Raw genomic sequence first — 14,443 nt, forward strand, 5'->3', positions numbered from 1 at the left:
GCCCACGCTCCATCGCTGCCCCTCCGCTGCCCACGCTCCATCGCTGCCCCTCCGCTGCCCACGCTCCATCGCTGCCCCTCCGCTGCCCACGCTCCATCGCTGCCCCTCCACTGCCCACGCTCCATCGCTGCCCCTCCGCTGCCCACGCTCCATCGCTGCCCCTCCGCTGCCCACGCTCCATCGCTGCCCCTCCGCTGCCCACGCTCCATCGCTGCCCCTCCGCTGCCCACGCTCCATCGCTGCCCAGGCTCGATCGCCGCTCAGCCGCTGCCCGCGCTCCATCGAGGCCCCCGCATCGCTCAGCCGCTGCCCGCGCTCCATCGCTGCCCCCGCTCCATCGAGGCCCCTCCGCTGCCCGCGCTCCATCGAGGCCCCCGCACCGCTCAACCGCTGCCTGCGCTCCATCGCTGCCCCCGCTCCATCGAGGCCCCTCCGCTGCCCGCGCTCCATCGAGGCCCCCGCACCGCTCAGCCGCTGCCCGCGCTCCATCGAGGCCCCCGCACCGCTCAGCCGCTGCCCGCGCTCCATCGAGGCCCCCGCACCGCTCAGCCGCTGCCCGCGCTCCATCGCTGCCCACGCTCCATCGCTGCCCAGGCTCGATCGCCGCTCAGCCGCTGCCCGCGCTCCATCGAGGCCCCCGCACCGCTCAGCCGCTGCCCGCGCTCCATCGCTGCCCCTCCGCTGCCCACGCTCCATCGCTGCCCAGGCTCGATCGCCGCTCAGCCGCTGCCCACGCTCCATCGAGGCCCCTCCGCTGCCCGCGCTCCATCGAGGCCCCCGCACCGCTCAGCCGCTGCCCGCGCTCCATCGAGGCCCCCGCACCGCTCAGCCGCTGCCCGCGCTCCATCGAGGCCCCCGCACCGCTCAGCCGCTGCCCGCGCTCCATCGCCGCTCAGCCGCTGCCCGCGCTCCATCGCTGCCCCTCCGCTGCCCGCGCTCCATCGCTGCCCGCGCTCCATCGCTGCCCCTCCGCTGCCCGCGCTCCATCGCTGCCCCTCCGCTGCCCGCGCTCCATCGCTGCCCCTCCGCTGCCCGCGCTCCATCGCTGCCCCTCCGCTGCCCGCGCTCCATCGCTGCCCCTCCGCTGCCCGCGCTCCATCGCTGCCCCGCCGCTGCCCCACTGCTGCCACCGCTCCATCGCCGCTCTGCCGCTGCCCCACTGCTGCCCCCGCTCCATCGCCGCTCTGCCGCTGCCCCACTGCTGCCGCTGCTCCGCCGCTGCCCCACTGCTGCCCCCGCTCCATCGCCGCTCTGCCGCTGCCCCACTGCTGCCCCCGCTCCATCGCCGCTCCATCGCTGCTCTGCCGCTGCCCATGCTCCGCCGCTGCCCCCGCTCCATCACTGCCACCGCTCCGCTGCCCCACTCCGCAGACTGCCTGTAATCGCAGGCCAGTGCCTGCTTCCCCTCCCCCATCCATCTCTGCTGCCGACCCCCTTGCTCCCTCCACCCGCCCCCAATCCACCGCTGCCCCATGTTCTTGCTCAGAGCCTCGCATCGCATCACCTTGCACGGCCGCCCGCTTCCCGGGCAGGAGCGTGCAGCCGTGTACAAATACATGCTGCTGCACGCTTCTTACCAAGGAGCCGGCGGCTGTGCAAGGTGATGCGATGCGAAACTCTCACACGTGTGACGCTGGGCTTAGTGTCAGTTGCAGGTGCTCGTGTAAACTTTTTTTTTTTTTTTTTTTTTTTTATAGGTCTTTTCCTGTTCATAGACACACACTTCTACATTTGAATAAAGTTTTTTTTGCACACATACACACACCACACATAAGATGTCCCAGTCTTCCAAATCTCGGAGGCTGTATTCAGCCGAGGAGGCATATGCCATTGTTGCCTCCGAGACTGATAGCGAAGGAGATGACCCCACATTCCTTTGTTCGTCCCAGTCCTCTTCCTCCTCCAGTGCCGAGGAACCACCAAGAAAACGTCGTAGAAAGAATCGTCCGGCGCCCAGTGGAGAAGACCCGGCGCCCAGTGGAGAAGACCCGGCGCCCAGTGGAGAAGACCCGGCGCCCAGTGGAGAAGACCCGGCGCTGAGTGTGAGTGATGCCCAGCCCAGCACTAGTGCTAGTGACCCCCAACCTAGCACTAGTGATCGGGAGTGGACCCCAGTCCCTGAAAATTTTGCACCTCGGATTCCTGATTTTACTCCCCAATCAGGAATCCAGTTTGATACTAACAACCTTAGAGAAATAGAATTTTTCAAAGTCTATTTCTCTGAAGAGTTCGTTAGTCTCATGGTGGTGCAAACAAATCTTTATGCCCAACAATTTTTGGCCGAAAAACCTCGCTCATCATATTCTAGCTGGACCCCAACGGATTCAGTAGAAATGATGAAGTACTGGGGTCTGGCTCTTCACATGGGGTTAGTGAAGAAGCCTGAACTTCGCCAATATTGGAGTGTTGATGTTTTATACAACACTCCAGTGTTTGGTATGATTATGACCCGCAAACGGTTTGAGGCTATCCACAGATTTTTGCATTTTAGGGACAATTTGGAGTGTCTTCCCCGAGATGACCCGAATTTTGACAGACTGTTCAAAATTCGTCCGGTCATCGAACACTTTAGCAAAAAGTTTGCTGAAGTGTACGTTCCGCAGAGGGAAATTTGTGTGGATGAGTCCCTCATCCACTTCAAGGGGAGACTGAAGTTCCGCCAGTACTTGCCCAGTAAAAGGGCAAGGTACGGCATTAAACTCTACAAGCTGTGCGAGAGTACCTCAGGGTACACTCACAGCTTTAGTGTTTACGAAGGCAAGGACACGCGGATCCAACCCCCAGAATGCCCACCTACTCTGGGGGTGAGTGGGAAAATTGTGTGGAGTTTGATCCACCCACTGCTTGATAAAGGTTATCATCTGTATGTTGATAACTTCTATTCAAGCATCTCACTTTTCCAATCCCTCTCTTCCAGAGGTACCGCAGCTTGCGGTACGATCCGGAAAAACCAGAAGGGCCTCCCTGTTACGCTAATTGGGCAGCTGCTCCAAAAAGGTGAGAGCAGAGCCCAATGTAGCGACAACATGGTTGTAGTTAAGTTCAAGGACAAAAGGGATGTCCTTTTCTTAACCACAATACATGGTCCCGGCACCTCTGCAACCAATGTTCGAGGTACGTCAGCACAGGTTCGCAAACCGGACTGTGGCTTGGCGTACAACAAACATATGGGAGGAGTTGATCTTTCTGATCAAGTCCTCCAACCCTATAGTGCCATGCGGAAGGCTAAGGTGTGGTACAAAAAGCTGGCTGTGCACATCGTGCAGATGGCACTATACAATGCTTTCGTGCTCTCACAATGTGCAGGCCAGACCAACACCTTCCTTCAGTTTCAGGAGGTAGTAATCAAGACCATGATCTTTGGAAGAGGAGGAGAAGAAGCAGCAGCAGTTCCTACTACCTCTAGAACTGAAGGTTCCCGTGTGGTACCAGGGCAACATTTTCCTGGTGAGGTACCACAAACCACCGCAAGAGGAACAACGCAGAAAAGGTGCCGGATGTGCTATAAAAAAGGGGTGAGGCGGGAAAGCAAGTATCTATGCGATACTTGTCCCGACAAACCCGGACTTTGTATGAGTGACTGCTTCAAAGTCTATCATTCGTCCGGGTACTAAATTGATATAGCCCACCTAAAAATCCTGAGGCACAATACACGACAAAAGGCTGCTTTACACGCTGCGACATCGTTAGCAATGTAACACGCCAGATCGCACATGCGATCTCGGCAGATTGCATGCGCGATCTGGCGTGTTACAAAGCCAATGAGATTGCTAGCGATGTCGCAGCGTGTAAAGCACCCTAAGGCTATGTGCCCACGGGAGCACGTACCTTTGGATATATTCGCAGGTACGGCCGGATATTTCCCGCAGCTGCCCGCCGGCATTCGCAGCTATTTTTTAGCTGCAAGATTCCAGCGAAATAGCTGCGGGAAACATGCGGCTATACCTGCGGATCTCCCGGCCTATATCTCCATAGCGGAGGGCCGGGGATTCCACAGGTAATTCCGCAGGAAGAATTGCCATTCAATTACGTGCGGCTGCGGGACATCCGCAGCATGTTCCGCAGCCACATAGTGGACACAGACATTCCCCATGTCCCATAGGATAACATGGAAAGTGTCTGTACATGGTAAAACCTGCGGAATTATCTAGAAAATCCAGATAAATCTGCAGGTTTTCCACTGCAAATTCCACAGAAGCAAGCTCCCGTGGGCACATAGCCTCAAGACTGTGACCTGTCACACAATATACAACAAAGACTGTGACCTGATTCACACTACACGACAAAGACGGTGACCTGACACACACTACACAACAAAGACTGTGACCTGACACACACTACACGACAAAGACTGTGACCTGATTCACACTACACGACAAAGACGGTGACCTGACACACACTACACGACAAAGACGGTGACCTGACACACACTACACGACAAAGACGATGACCTGACACACTACACAACAAAGACGGTGACCTGACACACACTCCACAACAAAGACTGACCTGACACACACTACACAACAGACTGTGACCTGACACACACTACACAACAAAGACGGTGACCTGACACACTACACAACAAAGACGGTGACCTGACACACTACACGACAAAGACGGTGACCTGACACACACTACACGACAAAGACTGTGACCTGACACACACTACACGACAAAGACGGTGACCTGACACACTACACGACAAAGACGGTGACCTGACACATACTACACGACAAAGACGGTGACCTGACACACACTACACAACAAAGACTGTGACCTGACACACTACACGACAAAGACTGTGACCTGATTCACACTACACGACAAAGACTGTGACCTGACACACACTACACAACAAAGACGGTGACCTGACACACTACACGACAAAGACGGTGACCTGACACACACTACACGACAAAGACGGTGACCTGACACACACTACACAACAAAGACTGTGACCTGACACACACTACACGACAAAGATTGTGACCTGATTCACACTACACGACAAAGACGGTGACCTGACACACACTACACGACAAAGACGGTGACCTGACACACTACACAACAAAGACGGTGACCTGACACACACTACACAACAAAGACTGACCTGACACACACTACACAACAGACTGTGACCTGACACACACTACACAACAGACTGTGACCTGACACACACTACACAACAAAGACGGTGACCTGACACACTACACAACAAAGACGGTGACCTGACACACTACACGACAAAGACGGTGACCTGACACACACTACACGACAAAGACTGTGACCTGACACACACTACACGACAAAGACGGTGACCTGACACACTACACGACAAAGACGGTGACCTGACACATACTACACGACAAAGACGGTGACCTGACACACACTACACAACAAAGACGGTGACCTGACACACACTACACAACAAAGACGGTGACCTGACACACTACACAACAAAGACGGTAACCTGACACACACTACACAACAAAGACGGTGACCTGACACACACTACACAACAAAGACGGTGACCTGACACACACTACACAACAAAGACGGTGACCTGACACACACTACACGACAAAGACGGTGACCTGACACACACTACACAACAAAGACTGACCTGATTCACACTACACAACAGACTGTGACCTGACACACACTACACAACAGACTGTGACCTGACACACACTACACAACAAAGACGGTAACCTGACACACACTACACAACAAAGACGGTGACTTGAGGCACACTACATGACAAAGACGGCGACTTGACAAAACCTACACAACACAAATATAAAATTGACATACCAGGTCCCTGATAAAATACATTGCTCATTCCATTCGAAGCCCTGCTGTGCGCCCAAACAGTGTTTTTTCGCCATATATGAAGTATCGGCTTACTCAGGACAAATTTCCCAACAAATTTTAGGGTCTATTTTATCCTGTTCCCCATGTAAAAATTAAAAAATTGAGCCCAAAATAACATTTTTGTGGAAAAAAAAGTACTTTTTTGTTTTTTCGGCTCAATGTATGAAGCACATGAGGGTTATAAGTGCTCATTGCCCATCTATAATTATGCCTTGGGGGGTCTAGTTTCCAAAATGGGGTCACATGTGGGGATTTTCCACTGTTTCGGCACATCAGAGGCTCTCCAAACGCAACATGGTGCGGCAACAATTTCATCTAATTTTCCGTTCAAAAAGTCAAATGACGTGCCTTCCCTTCGTAGCCTTGCCGTGCGCCCAAACAGTGGTTTTCCGCCACATATGAGGTATCGGTATGCTCGGATGAAATTGCACAACAAATGTTAAGGTCCATTTAATCCTGCTACCGTTGTGAAAATTCAATATTTGAGGCTAAATTTGCATTTTTGTAGCAAAAAGTAAAATGTTCATTTTTTCCTTCCACATTGCTTTAGGTCCTGTGAAACACCTGAAGGGTTAATAACCTTATTGAATGTGGTTTTGAGTAGCCTGAGGGGTGCCGTTTTTGGAATGGTGTCACTTTTGGGTGTTTTCTTTCATGTAGGCCCCTCAAAATCAATTCAAATGTGATGTGGTCCCTAAAAAAAGTGGCTTTGAAAATGTTATTGTAAAAATGAGAAATTGCTTATAAACTTTGAACCCCTATAACTTCCTTATAAATTTTTTTTTTTTTTCCAAAATTGTGCTGATGTAAAGTAGACATGTGGGAAATGTAATTTATTAATTATTTTGTGTCATATGTCTCGCTGGTTTACGAGCATAAAAATTAAAAGTTTGAAAATTACAAAATTTTCAAAATTTTCGCAAAATTTCCATTTTTTTCACAAAGAAACACAAAAAATATTGGCATAAATTTACCATTAACATGAAGCCCAATATGTCACGAGAAAACAATCTCAGAATCACCAGGATCCGTTGAAGCGTTCCAGAGTTATAACCTCATAAAGTGACACTGGTCAAAATTGCAAAAAATGGCCTGGTCTTTAGGGTCAAAATAGGCTGGGGGCTGAAGGGGTTAAAGCACAATATTTGGATCCCCATAGACATATTATATGGGGATCGTCCTCCAGGCAGATATTTGGGATTAATTCTGATCCCAAACCAGTTTTCTTTTTAAAAACCGGTTGGACTTGCTGATCCAGAATATCTACTGGTTCGCCCATCAATACTGGTAACTTCTTCTGTGGCCAGTTCAGAGACAGAAAGTGAGCTAGATGAAGTACAGGAGGAAGAGAATACAGGATGTTAAGGGAAAGGGAGAAAGTTTCTTGTCAGATATGGTCAATTTCTTCATTGAAATTATTGGCTAGATTGTCAGCACTGAGGGTGGTGATTGGGGCCTACACTCTAGGACTGAGGTGGGAAAGAAAAGTGTCAGGCACTTATGATTGTTGGATAGTGAGGTGATGAGATTGGTGCAGTCGCTTGTTTGACATGGTGAAGGGCAGAGTTTAATCTTTTAAGCAAAAACTTGTTTCAGTGTTTCACTATAATGTTTCACAGCAGAGTCAGGGCATGAGAGAGAAGAGATTGGGGCCAATGGAGGCTGCAAATTCTTTATAAGTTTCTGGGTATGAATAGCACATAAATTTCTATAAGTTTGGTAAGTGGGGCTGTACTAAGCGGGGGGACAGTTCTTGTAAAGTAAGAAGGTTGTGGTCAGAGAGCAGGAGAGGGGAGTTAGTAAAATCATGCATTGAGCTAAGCCAGGAGAAGATTACATCCAGTGTATTCCTGTCGTCATGTTTAGGGAAGTTAGTAAGTTGTGAAAGGCCAAGAAAGAAAGTTAGAGGTAAATGATGAATAGCAGATGGCAGAGGGGATCATCAATAGGGAAGCTAAAATCTCCCATTGTTACGGATGGACCTACTGATATGGTAAAAGATGAGAGTAAACCGATATCAGTGGTCAGGGTCTACCGTGCAGTGGTGGTAAACTGCAGCTGATAGAATAAGGCTCTACTGATATTCAACAAAGCCCCAAGTATTAATATATGCCTGTGTTACAGGTCACACAGGCGTTAACGCAGGTATAATAAGTACTCATAACCTGCATGTGCAGTCTCTGTGTTCTAGGCTACACAGAAGCTGTAGCATAATATAGCGGGACCCTGTTAACTCACAGGACCCGAAGCGGGTAATAATATATAAAGGACAGGACCCTGTTAACTCACAGGACCAGATATGGTGCAATGCTCTCCTGTGACTTCACAGAAGTTAATATATGTTGCATACACAGTATGGATAGGGATAGGCCTGCAGAACACTACCCGTATTCTGCTAGTATATGCTCTGGGTATATGCAGGAGTGACCGTGTAGGGTACTGCTCCTATATCGGGATGTATTAGGGTGTAGCCGGTTAGCCACCGGTCCCTTAGCAGCACAACCCCGATATCTATGGAACCCTGCCTAGCCGGCTTCTGACCCTAACTCAGTCTAGATGTGACCACGACGCCTCACCCTAACCTGCCTCCTGACCCTCAGTCAATCCGGTTGGACCTCGCCGCATATCCCTACCTAAGATAGCTGTGTACTGCTGAATGCACAAAGACAAGTGCGCACCTCCATGTGGGTGTCAGTGCTTTTATCACCTCTGTACCGCCCACAAGATGGAGGAACTACGTGTAGCCAGCCCCTTTGGCCAATGAGAGCCTTACACATCACTGATGTCACGGTGGCCAATAAGAACGTGCCACATCATTGATAACGTCACCGCCCAATAGGAATCTGCCACATCACCGATGATGTCACGGCGGCCAATGGGAATGTACCACATCACCGATGATGTCACTGTGGCCAATAGGAACGTGCCACATCACTGAGATGCTCAGATAGTGTCAAAAGACCCATAGGAATCCCGCACATGCTCAGTAGGCTATTTTTGACAGTGTCAGAATTCCAAAAAGTCCTGGTTACCATCTGTGGCTCAGGAGATCGGGCCAAGCGACCTCGGGTACGGGAGGAACAGCTCCAGAAGACAAACGAGGAGCCCCCGTACCATGTATTGGTACGGGGGCTCCTCGTTTGTATCGTGACAGTACCCCCCTCTCTAACATCCCCTCCGACCACAATTAAGTCAGGGGCATGAATGTTCTCAACCGGTTCCCAGGAGCGATGCTCGGGACCATAACCTTCCCAGTCCACTAAATAATATCCTCTGCCCTTGACCACTTTGGTCTTCAGAATGGCTCGAACTAAATATTCAGATGATGACGAAGTAGGCGACGAAGGCTCCTGTCTAGGACTAGTGGACAAACACACTGGCTTAAGTAGCAACACATGGAAGGTGTTATGGATCCGGAGGTGGGCAGGCAGGCGTAACTGGTACACTACAGGATTTATTTGTTTAATGACTTCAAAAGGACCCAAATACCGTGGAGCAAATTTGGGTGACTCCACTCGGAGTTTTATATTGTTTGCAGACAGCCAAACATAGTCTTCCAGAGAGAATATAGGAGCAGGGCGTTGGAATCTATCTGCTCCACGCCTCATGCGCTCCTTAGCAGCTGCGATGGCTGCCTGCGTGTCATCCTACGTCTCCCTGGCCGAGGATGCCCAATCTGCAATCGCAGGCGAAGGAGAAGAGACGGGCATGGGTACTGGTACCTGGGGATGTTGCCCGTTATTTAAGAGGAAGGGTGTTTGACCCGTAGCCTCCGAGACGGAGTTGTTTAAGGCAAATTCTGCCCAGGGTAGAAGCACCGACCAATCATCATGATTAGCACTTACGAAGTGCCGTAAATAAGTTAGGAGAGATTGGTTTGTGCGTTCCACTAAACCATTGGTCTCAGGATGGTAGGAAGATGACATATTTAGCTCAATACATAGGAGCTGACACAAAGCCTTCCAAAACCTGGAGGCGAATTGAGGGCCTCGATAACAAACAGTCCTGTCGGGTAACCCAATTGAAAGATATGCTTGATGAACAACTTGGCCAAAAGGCGTGAAGATGGTAAATCAGAGAGTGGAACCAGGTGAACCATGTGGGAGAAATGGTCGGTCTCAACCGAGAAGACTTTGTGACCCTGGGATCTCGGAAGATCAACCACAATGTCCATTCCCATGACCTCCCATGGTCTATCTGGGACTGGCAATGGATATAACAGGCCAGCAGGTCGTTGACGGGAAGGTCGGTTCCTGGCACAAGACATACAGGCATAAAGGTATTCCCTGACATCTCTCGACAGTCTTGGCCACCAATACCTTCTTTCGATTAGCTCCTGGGTACGCCGAACTCCAAAGTGGCCACCTACCTTAGATGTATGTGCCTAAGACTAGATGTAATTTTGTCTATCAGGCGGGTTATACGTCTTCCCAGGTGGTACGTGGTCTAAGGTCACTGGTGCGACAGCACGTATGGAGCAAGGAGGTAGAATGAACCGAGGTTCCTCATCCTCATCTACCGTAAGACAAGACCTAGACAGAGCATCTGCTCTAATATTTTTCTCACCCGAAAGAAAATGGAGAGAAAAATTAAACCGAGAGAAAAAAAGAGACCAACGAGCTTGTCTCGGGTTTAATCTCTGAGCGGTTTGCCAATAAACCCGATTTTTTTGGTCCGTAAAAACCTGAAACTGGTGCTTAGCCCCCTCAAGAAGGTAACGCCACTCCAAAAACGCTAACTTCATAGCTAAAAGCTCCCTGTCCCCTATTGTATAGTTCCTTTCAGCTGGAGAAAAGGTCTTGGAAAAGAAAAAGCAAGGTCTTTTCCTACCATTGCTATATTTCTGGTATAACACTGCTCCAGCTCCTACCGAAGAAGCGTCCACCTCTATCAAAAATGGTTTCTCTACATCTGGCCAATGTAAGATCAGGGAACTCACAAAATGGTCCTTTATAGCTTTTAAAGGCATCTGTTGTCTCAGGTGACCAATTTTTTGGATTAGCTCTCTTTTTGGTAAGGAGCAACAAAGGAGCCACCAGAGTAGAGAAATGAGGTATAAATTGCCTATAATAGTTCACAAAGCCAAAAAAGCGAGAAAAAACAATTAGAAGTGTACAGCCATAGTTTATACGGTAAATTTATCAGTAATGGGGAGGGTGCACCTGTCAAGCAAAACCAACTATATCAATCACAAGAAAAGTGCTTGACCAAAAGGCACTCACTCCAGAATTAGATTATAATACAATTTTTATTTGTGTATCAAAAAGTTTAAAAACACACATACAAAATACAACACAGTGTAGACATATTAAAAAACACCAAGGATAATAATAATGAGACCCAATCCAGAATAAGTCCTCTCAAAGATAAATATTGTACCAGAATCACCATAGATAGTTCAAAATGTATAACAATACAGATAATGCAATAATAATAACAATAATAAAGCCAAAAAAGCGTTGAATAGCCTTCAACGACCTTGGCTCTGCCCAGCTCTTTACTGCCTCGGTTTTTGATGGATCCATGGCTAGACATTTATGAGAAACTATATACCCTACGAAGGGAAGGGACGGGCTGCTCGAAGATACATTTCTCTAATTTGGCATAAAGGGAGTGAGCTCGCAAGCGGGTCAGGACTCGTGCCACATCCTAGAGGTGTGTTTCCAGATCTGGGGAATAAATTAGGATGTCGTCTAGGTAAGCGACAACTGATGTAAGCAGCAGATCACGAAACACATCATTCACGAAATCTTGGAACACTGCGGGGGAATTACACAATCCGAAAGACATGATGAGGTACTCATAGTGGCCATCACGAGTATTAAATGCCGTTTTCCACTCGTCACCCTCTCAGATTCGTACTAAATTCCCCCCCCCGCAGGTCCAGTTTCGTGAATATACGAGCTCCCCTTAAGCGATCAAATAACTCAGAGATTAAAGGCAAGGGATACTTGTTTTTTATGGTTATGGTATTGAGTCCCCGATAATCAATGCACGGACGCAAGTCCCCCTCCTTTTTTCTCACAAAAAATAATCCTGCTCCAGCAGACGACACAGACTTTGTAATAGACCCTTCTCAAGACTCTCCTTAATGTAAGTTGACATGGCCTCAGTCTCCGGAATGGAAAGAGGATACACCCTACCCCGAGGTGGTTCTGTCCCTGATATGAGATCAATAGCACAATCGTATGGACGATGGGGAGGTAGTGCTTCAGAACCCTTTTTGGAGAACACATCTGCAAACTGATGATATGGAGATGGTAACTCAGAGAGCAAAGAAGAGGTACTAGAAGAAATAGTCTTTATTGTACGAACCAGGCAACTTTCTTGGCACATGGAACCCCAAGCAAACACTTTCCCAGAAGCCCAATCTATGTGTGGAGAATGGAGTTTAAGCCATGGTAGTCCCAAAAGAATGGCATCTACCCCTTCTGGTAATACCAAAAACTAAATGACCTCCTGATGGTTATGAGGCATACGTAGGGTAAGGGGTACGGTTCTATGGGTTACCATCTCGGGTAGCACCGAACCATTCACCACACGTATGGGAATAGATTTGGGGAGTAGTAGTAAAGGAATAGCATGTTGACGAGCAAAATGGGAGGATAGAAAATTCCCATCTGCCCCAGAGTCCACACATGCCACAACCTCTATCTTACAAGTGTCAAAAGAAAGAGAGCCTGTGAGGGTCAATTTAGAGGTAGAAGTAGGCACATCTAGTGACCCCCCCCAAGGGTCACTAGATGAAAGCGTTTCCCTGACGGGAAGGACACCTGTTAGCGTAGGGTCCAGATTGGCGACAGGCAAAACAAGAGGTAGAAGAGCCTGTCAATGAACTCTGGCACCCGGCCGAGCTATCTCCATAGAAGTAATAGAAGACTCAGACGACTGAGGAGCTATGGGAGTCGAAAAAGAAGAAGCCAGTCGCACCTTAGGACGTGCCTGAGCGACTTCTAACTTTCGCTCAGAACGTCTGACATCAATTCTAGTAGCTATGGTTATTAAGGACTAGTAGTAGAGTAGTGGGAATTTCCCTTGTGGATAGGGCATCTTTAACCCCTTAACGACCCATGACGTACTGGGTATGTCATGGATCGTGTGCCGTTAAGCCCCGCCCCCTGCCGCCGACAGGCGGCTAGACGCGCACATATCAGCTGTTATCAACAGCTGACATGTGTGCCTGCTAGCCGCGGGTGGAATCGCTTCCACCCGTGGCCATTAACCCCTTACATTTCGCTGCCAAAGTCTTGGCAGCGATATGTATATGGGCGCCGCCATGACAGTGACTTACCCCGCCCCCACCGGAGGTCACGTGACATGATCACGTGACTTTCGGCGGTTGCCATGGTAGCACAGGGTCATGTGATGACGCCTGTAGCTAACATGACTCACTTCCTCTCAATGCCGGAATACAGCCGGCATTGAAAGTGAAGCAGCAAATCTGCAGTTCTCAGCTCTGTAGTTGAGATCTGCAGATAGTGCAGAGCGATCGGATTGCTGATCGCAATAGCCCCCTAGGGGGACTAGTAAAATAAAAAAAAAGTAAAAAAAAAAGTTTTAAAAAATTAAAAAAAAATAAAAACCTAAAAGTTCAAATCACCCCCCTTTCACCCCATTGAAAATTAAAGGGTTAAAAAAATAAAAAATACACACATATTTGGTATCGCCACGTTCAGAAATGCCCGATCTATCAAAATATAAAATCAATGAATCTGATCAGTAAACGGCGTAGTGGCAAAAAAATTCCAAATGCCAAAATTACGTTTTTTGGTCGCCGCAAATTTTGCGCAAAATGCAATAACAGGCGATCAAAACGTAGCATCTGCGCAAAAATGGTACCGTTAAGAACGTCAGGTCGAGATGCAAAAAATAAGCCAATACTGAGCCTCAGATCCTGAAAAATGAGAACGCTACGGGTTTTGGAAAATGGCGCAAAACGTGCGCCACGTTTTTTGGACAAGCTTGTGAATTTTTTTTAACCCCTTAGATACAAGTAAACCTATACATGTTTGGTGTCTACAAACTCGCACCGACCTGAGGCATCACATAGATACCTCAGTTTTACCATATAGTGAACACAGTGAATAAAATATCCCAAAAACTATTGTACAATCCCACTTTTTTGCAATTTTTCCGCACTTGAAATTTTTTTGCCGTTTTCCAGTACACTATATGGTAAAACTTATGGTTTCATTTAAAAGTACAACTCGTCCCGCAAAAAACAAGCCCTCATATGGCAAGATTGATGGAAAAATAAAAAAGTTACGCCTCTCGGAAGAAGGGGAGCAAAAAACAAAAACGGAAAGTGCCCGGGGGCTGAAGGGTTTAATGAACCCAGCTAATCCTTTCCAGAAAAGAGCTACAAGAACCCTGTCAGGTCAATCCAGTTCAGTAGCCAGAGTCCTGAACTTAATGGCGTATAGGCTGGCACTAGAGGACCCCTGAGAGAGTTCCAGTAATTGTTGGGCTGAATCATGTGTGACTTGAGGACCCATGAATACGGCTTTTAAGGCCTCAATAAATAATTCTGCAGTGGCAACTACTACATCCTCTCTCTCCCATAAAG

At 48.8% G+C, this 14,443-nt stretch overlaps 1 protein-coding gene across 1 annotated transcript in view; it reads left to right on the forward strand.

Moving 5' to 3' along the window:
- LOC142312847 (uncharacterized) overlaps positions 1-14,443 on the forward strand; it is a 142,064-nt gene that overhangs the window by 77,337 nt on the left and 50,284 nt on the right. The window contains exon 7 of the mRNA XM_075351835.1: positions 2,309-2,436. Within this exon, the coding sequence (XP_075207950.1) occupies positions 2,309-2,436 (128 nt within the window). The remainder of the gene's footprint in view (positions 1-2,308; positions 2,437-14,443) is intronic.

The sequence above is a fragment of the Anomaloglossus baeobatrachus genome, chromosome 5 (assembly GCF_048569485.1).
Source record: "Anomaloglossus baeobatrachus isolate aAnoBae1 chromosome 5, aAnoBae1.hap1, whole genome shotgun sequence".
Taxonomy (NCBI): domain Eukaryota; kingdom Metazoa; phylum Chordata; class Amphibia; order Anura; family Aromobatidae; genus Anomaloglossus; species Anomaloglossus baeobatrachus.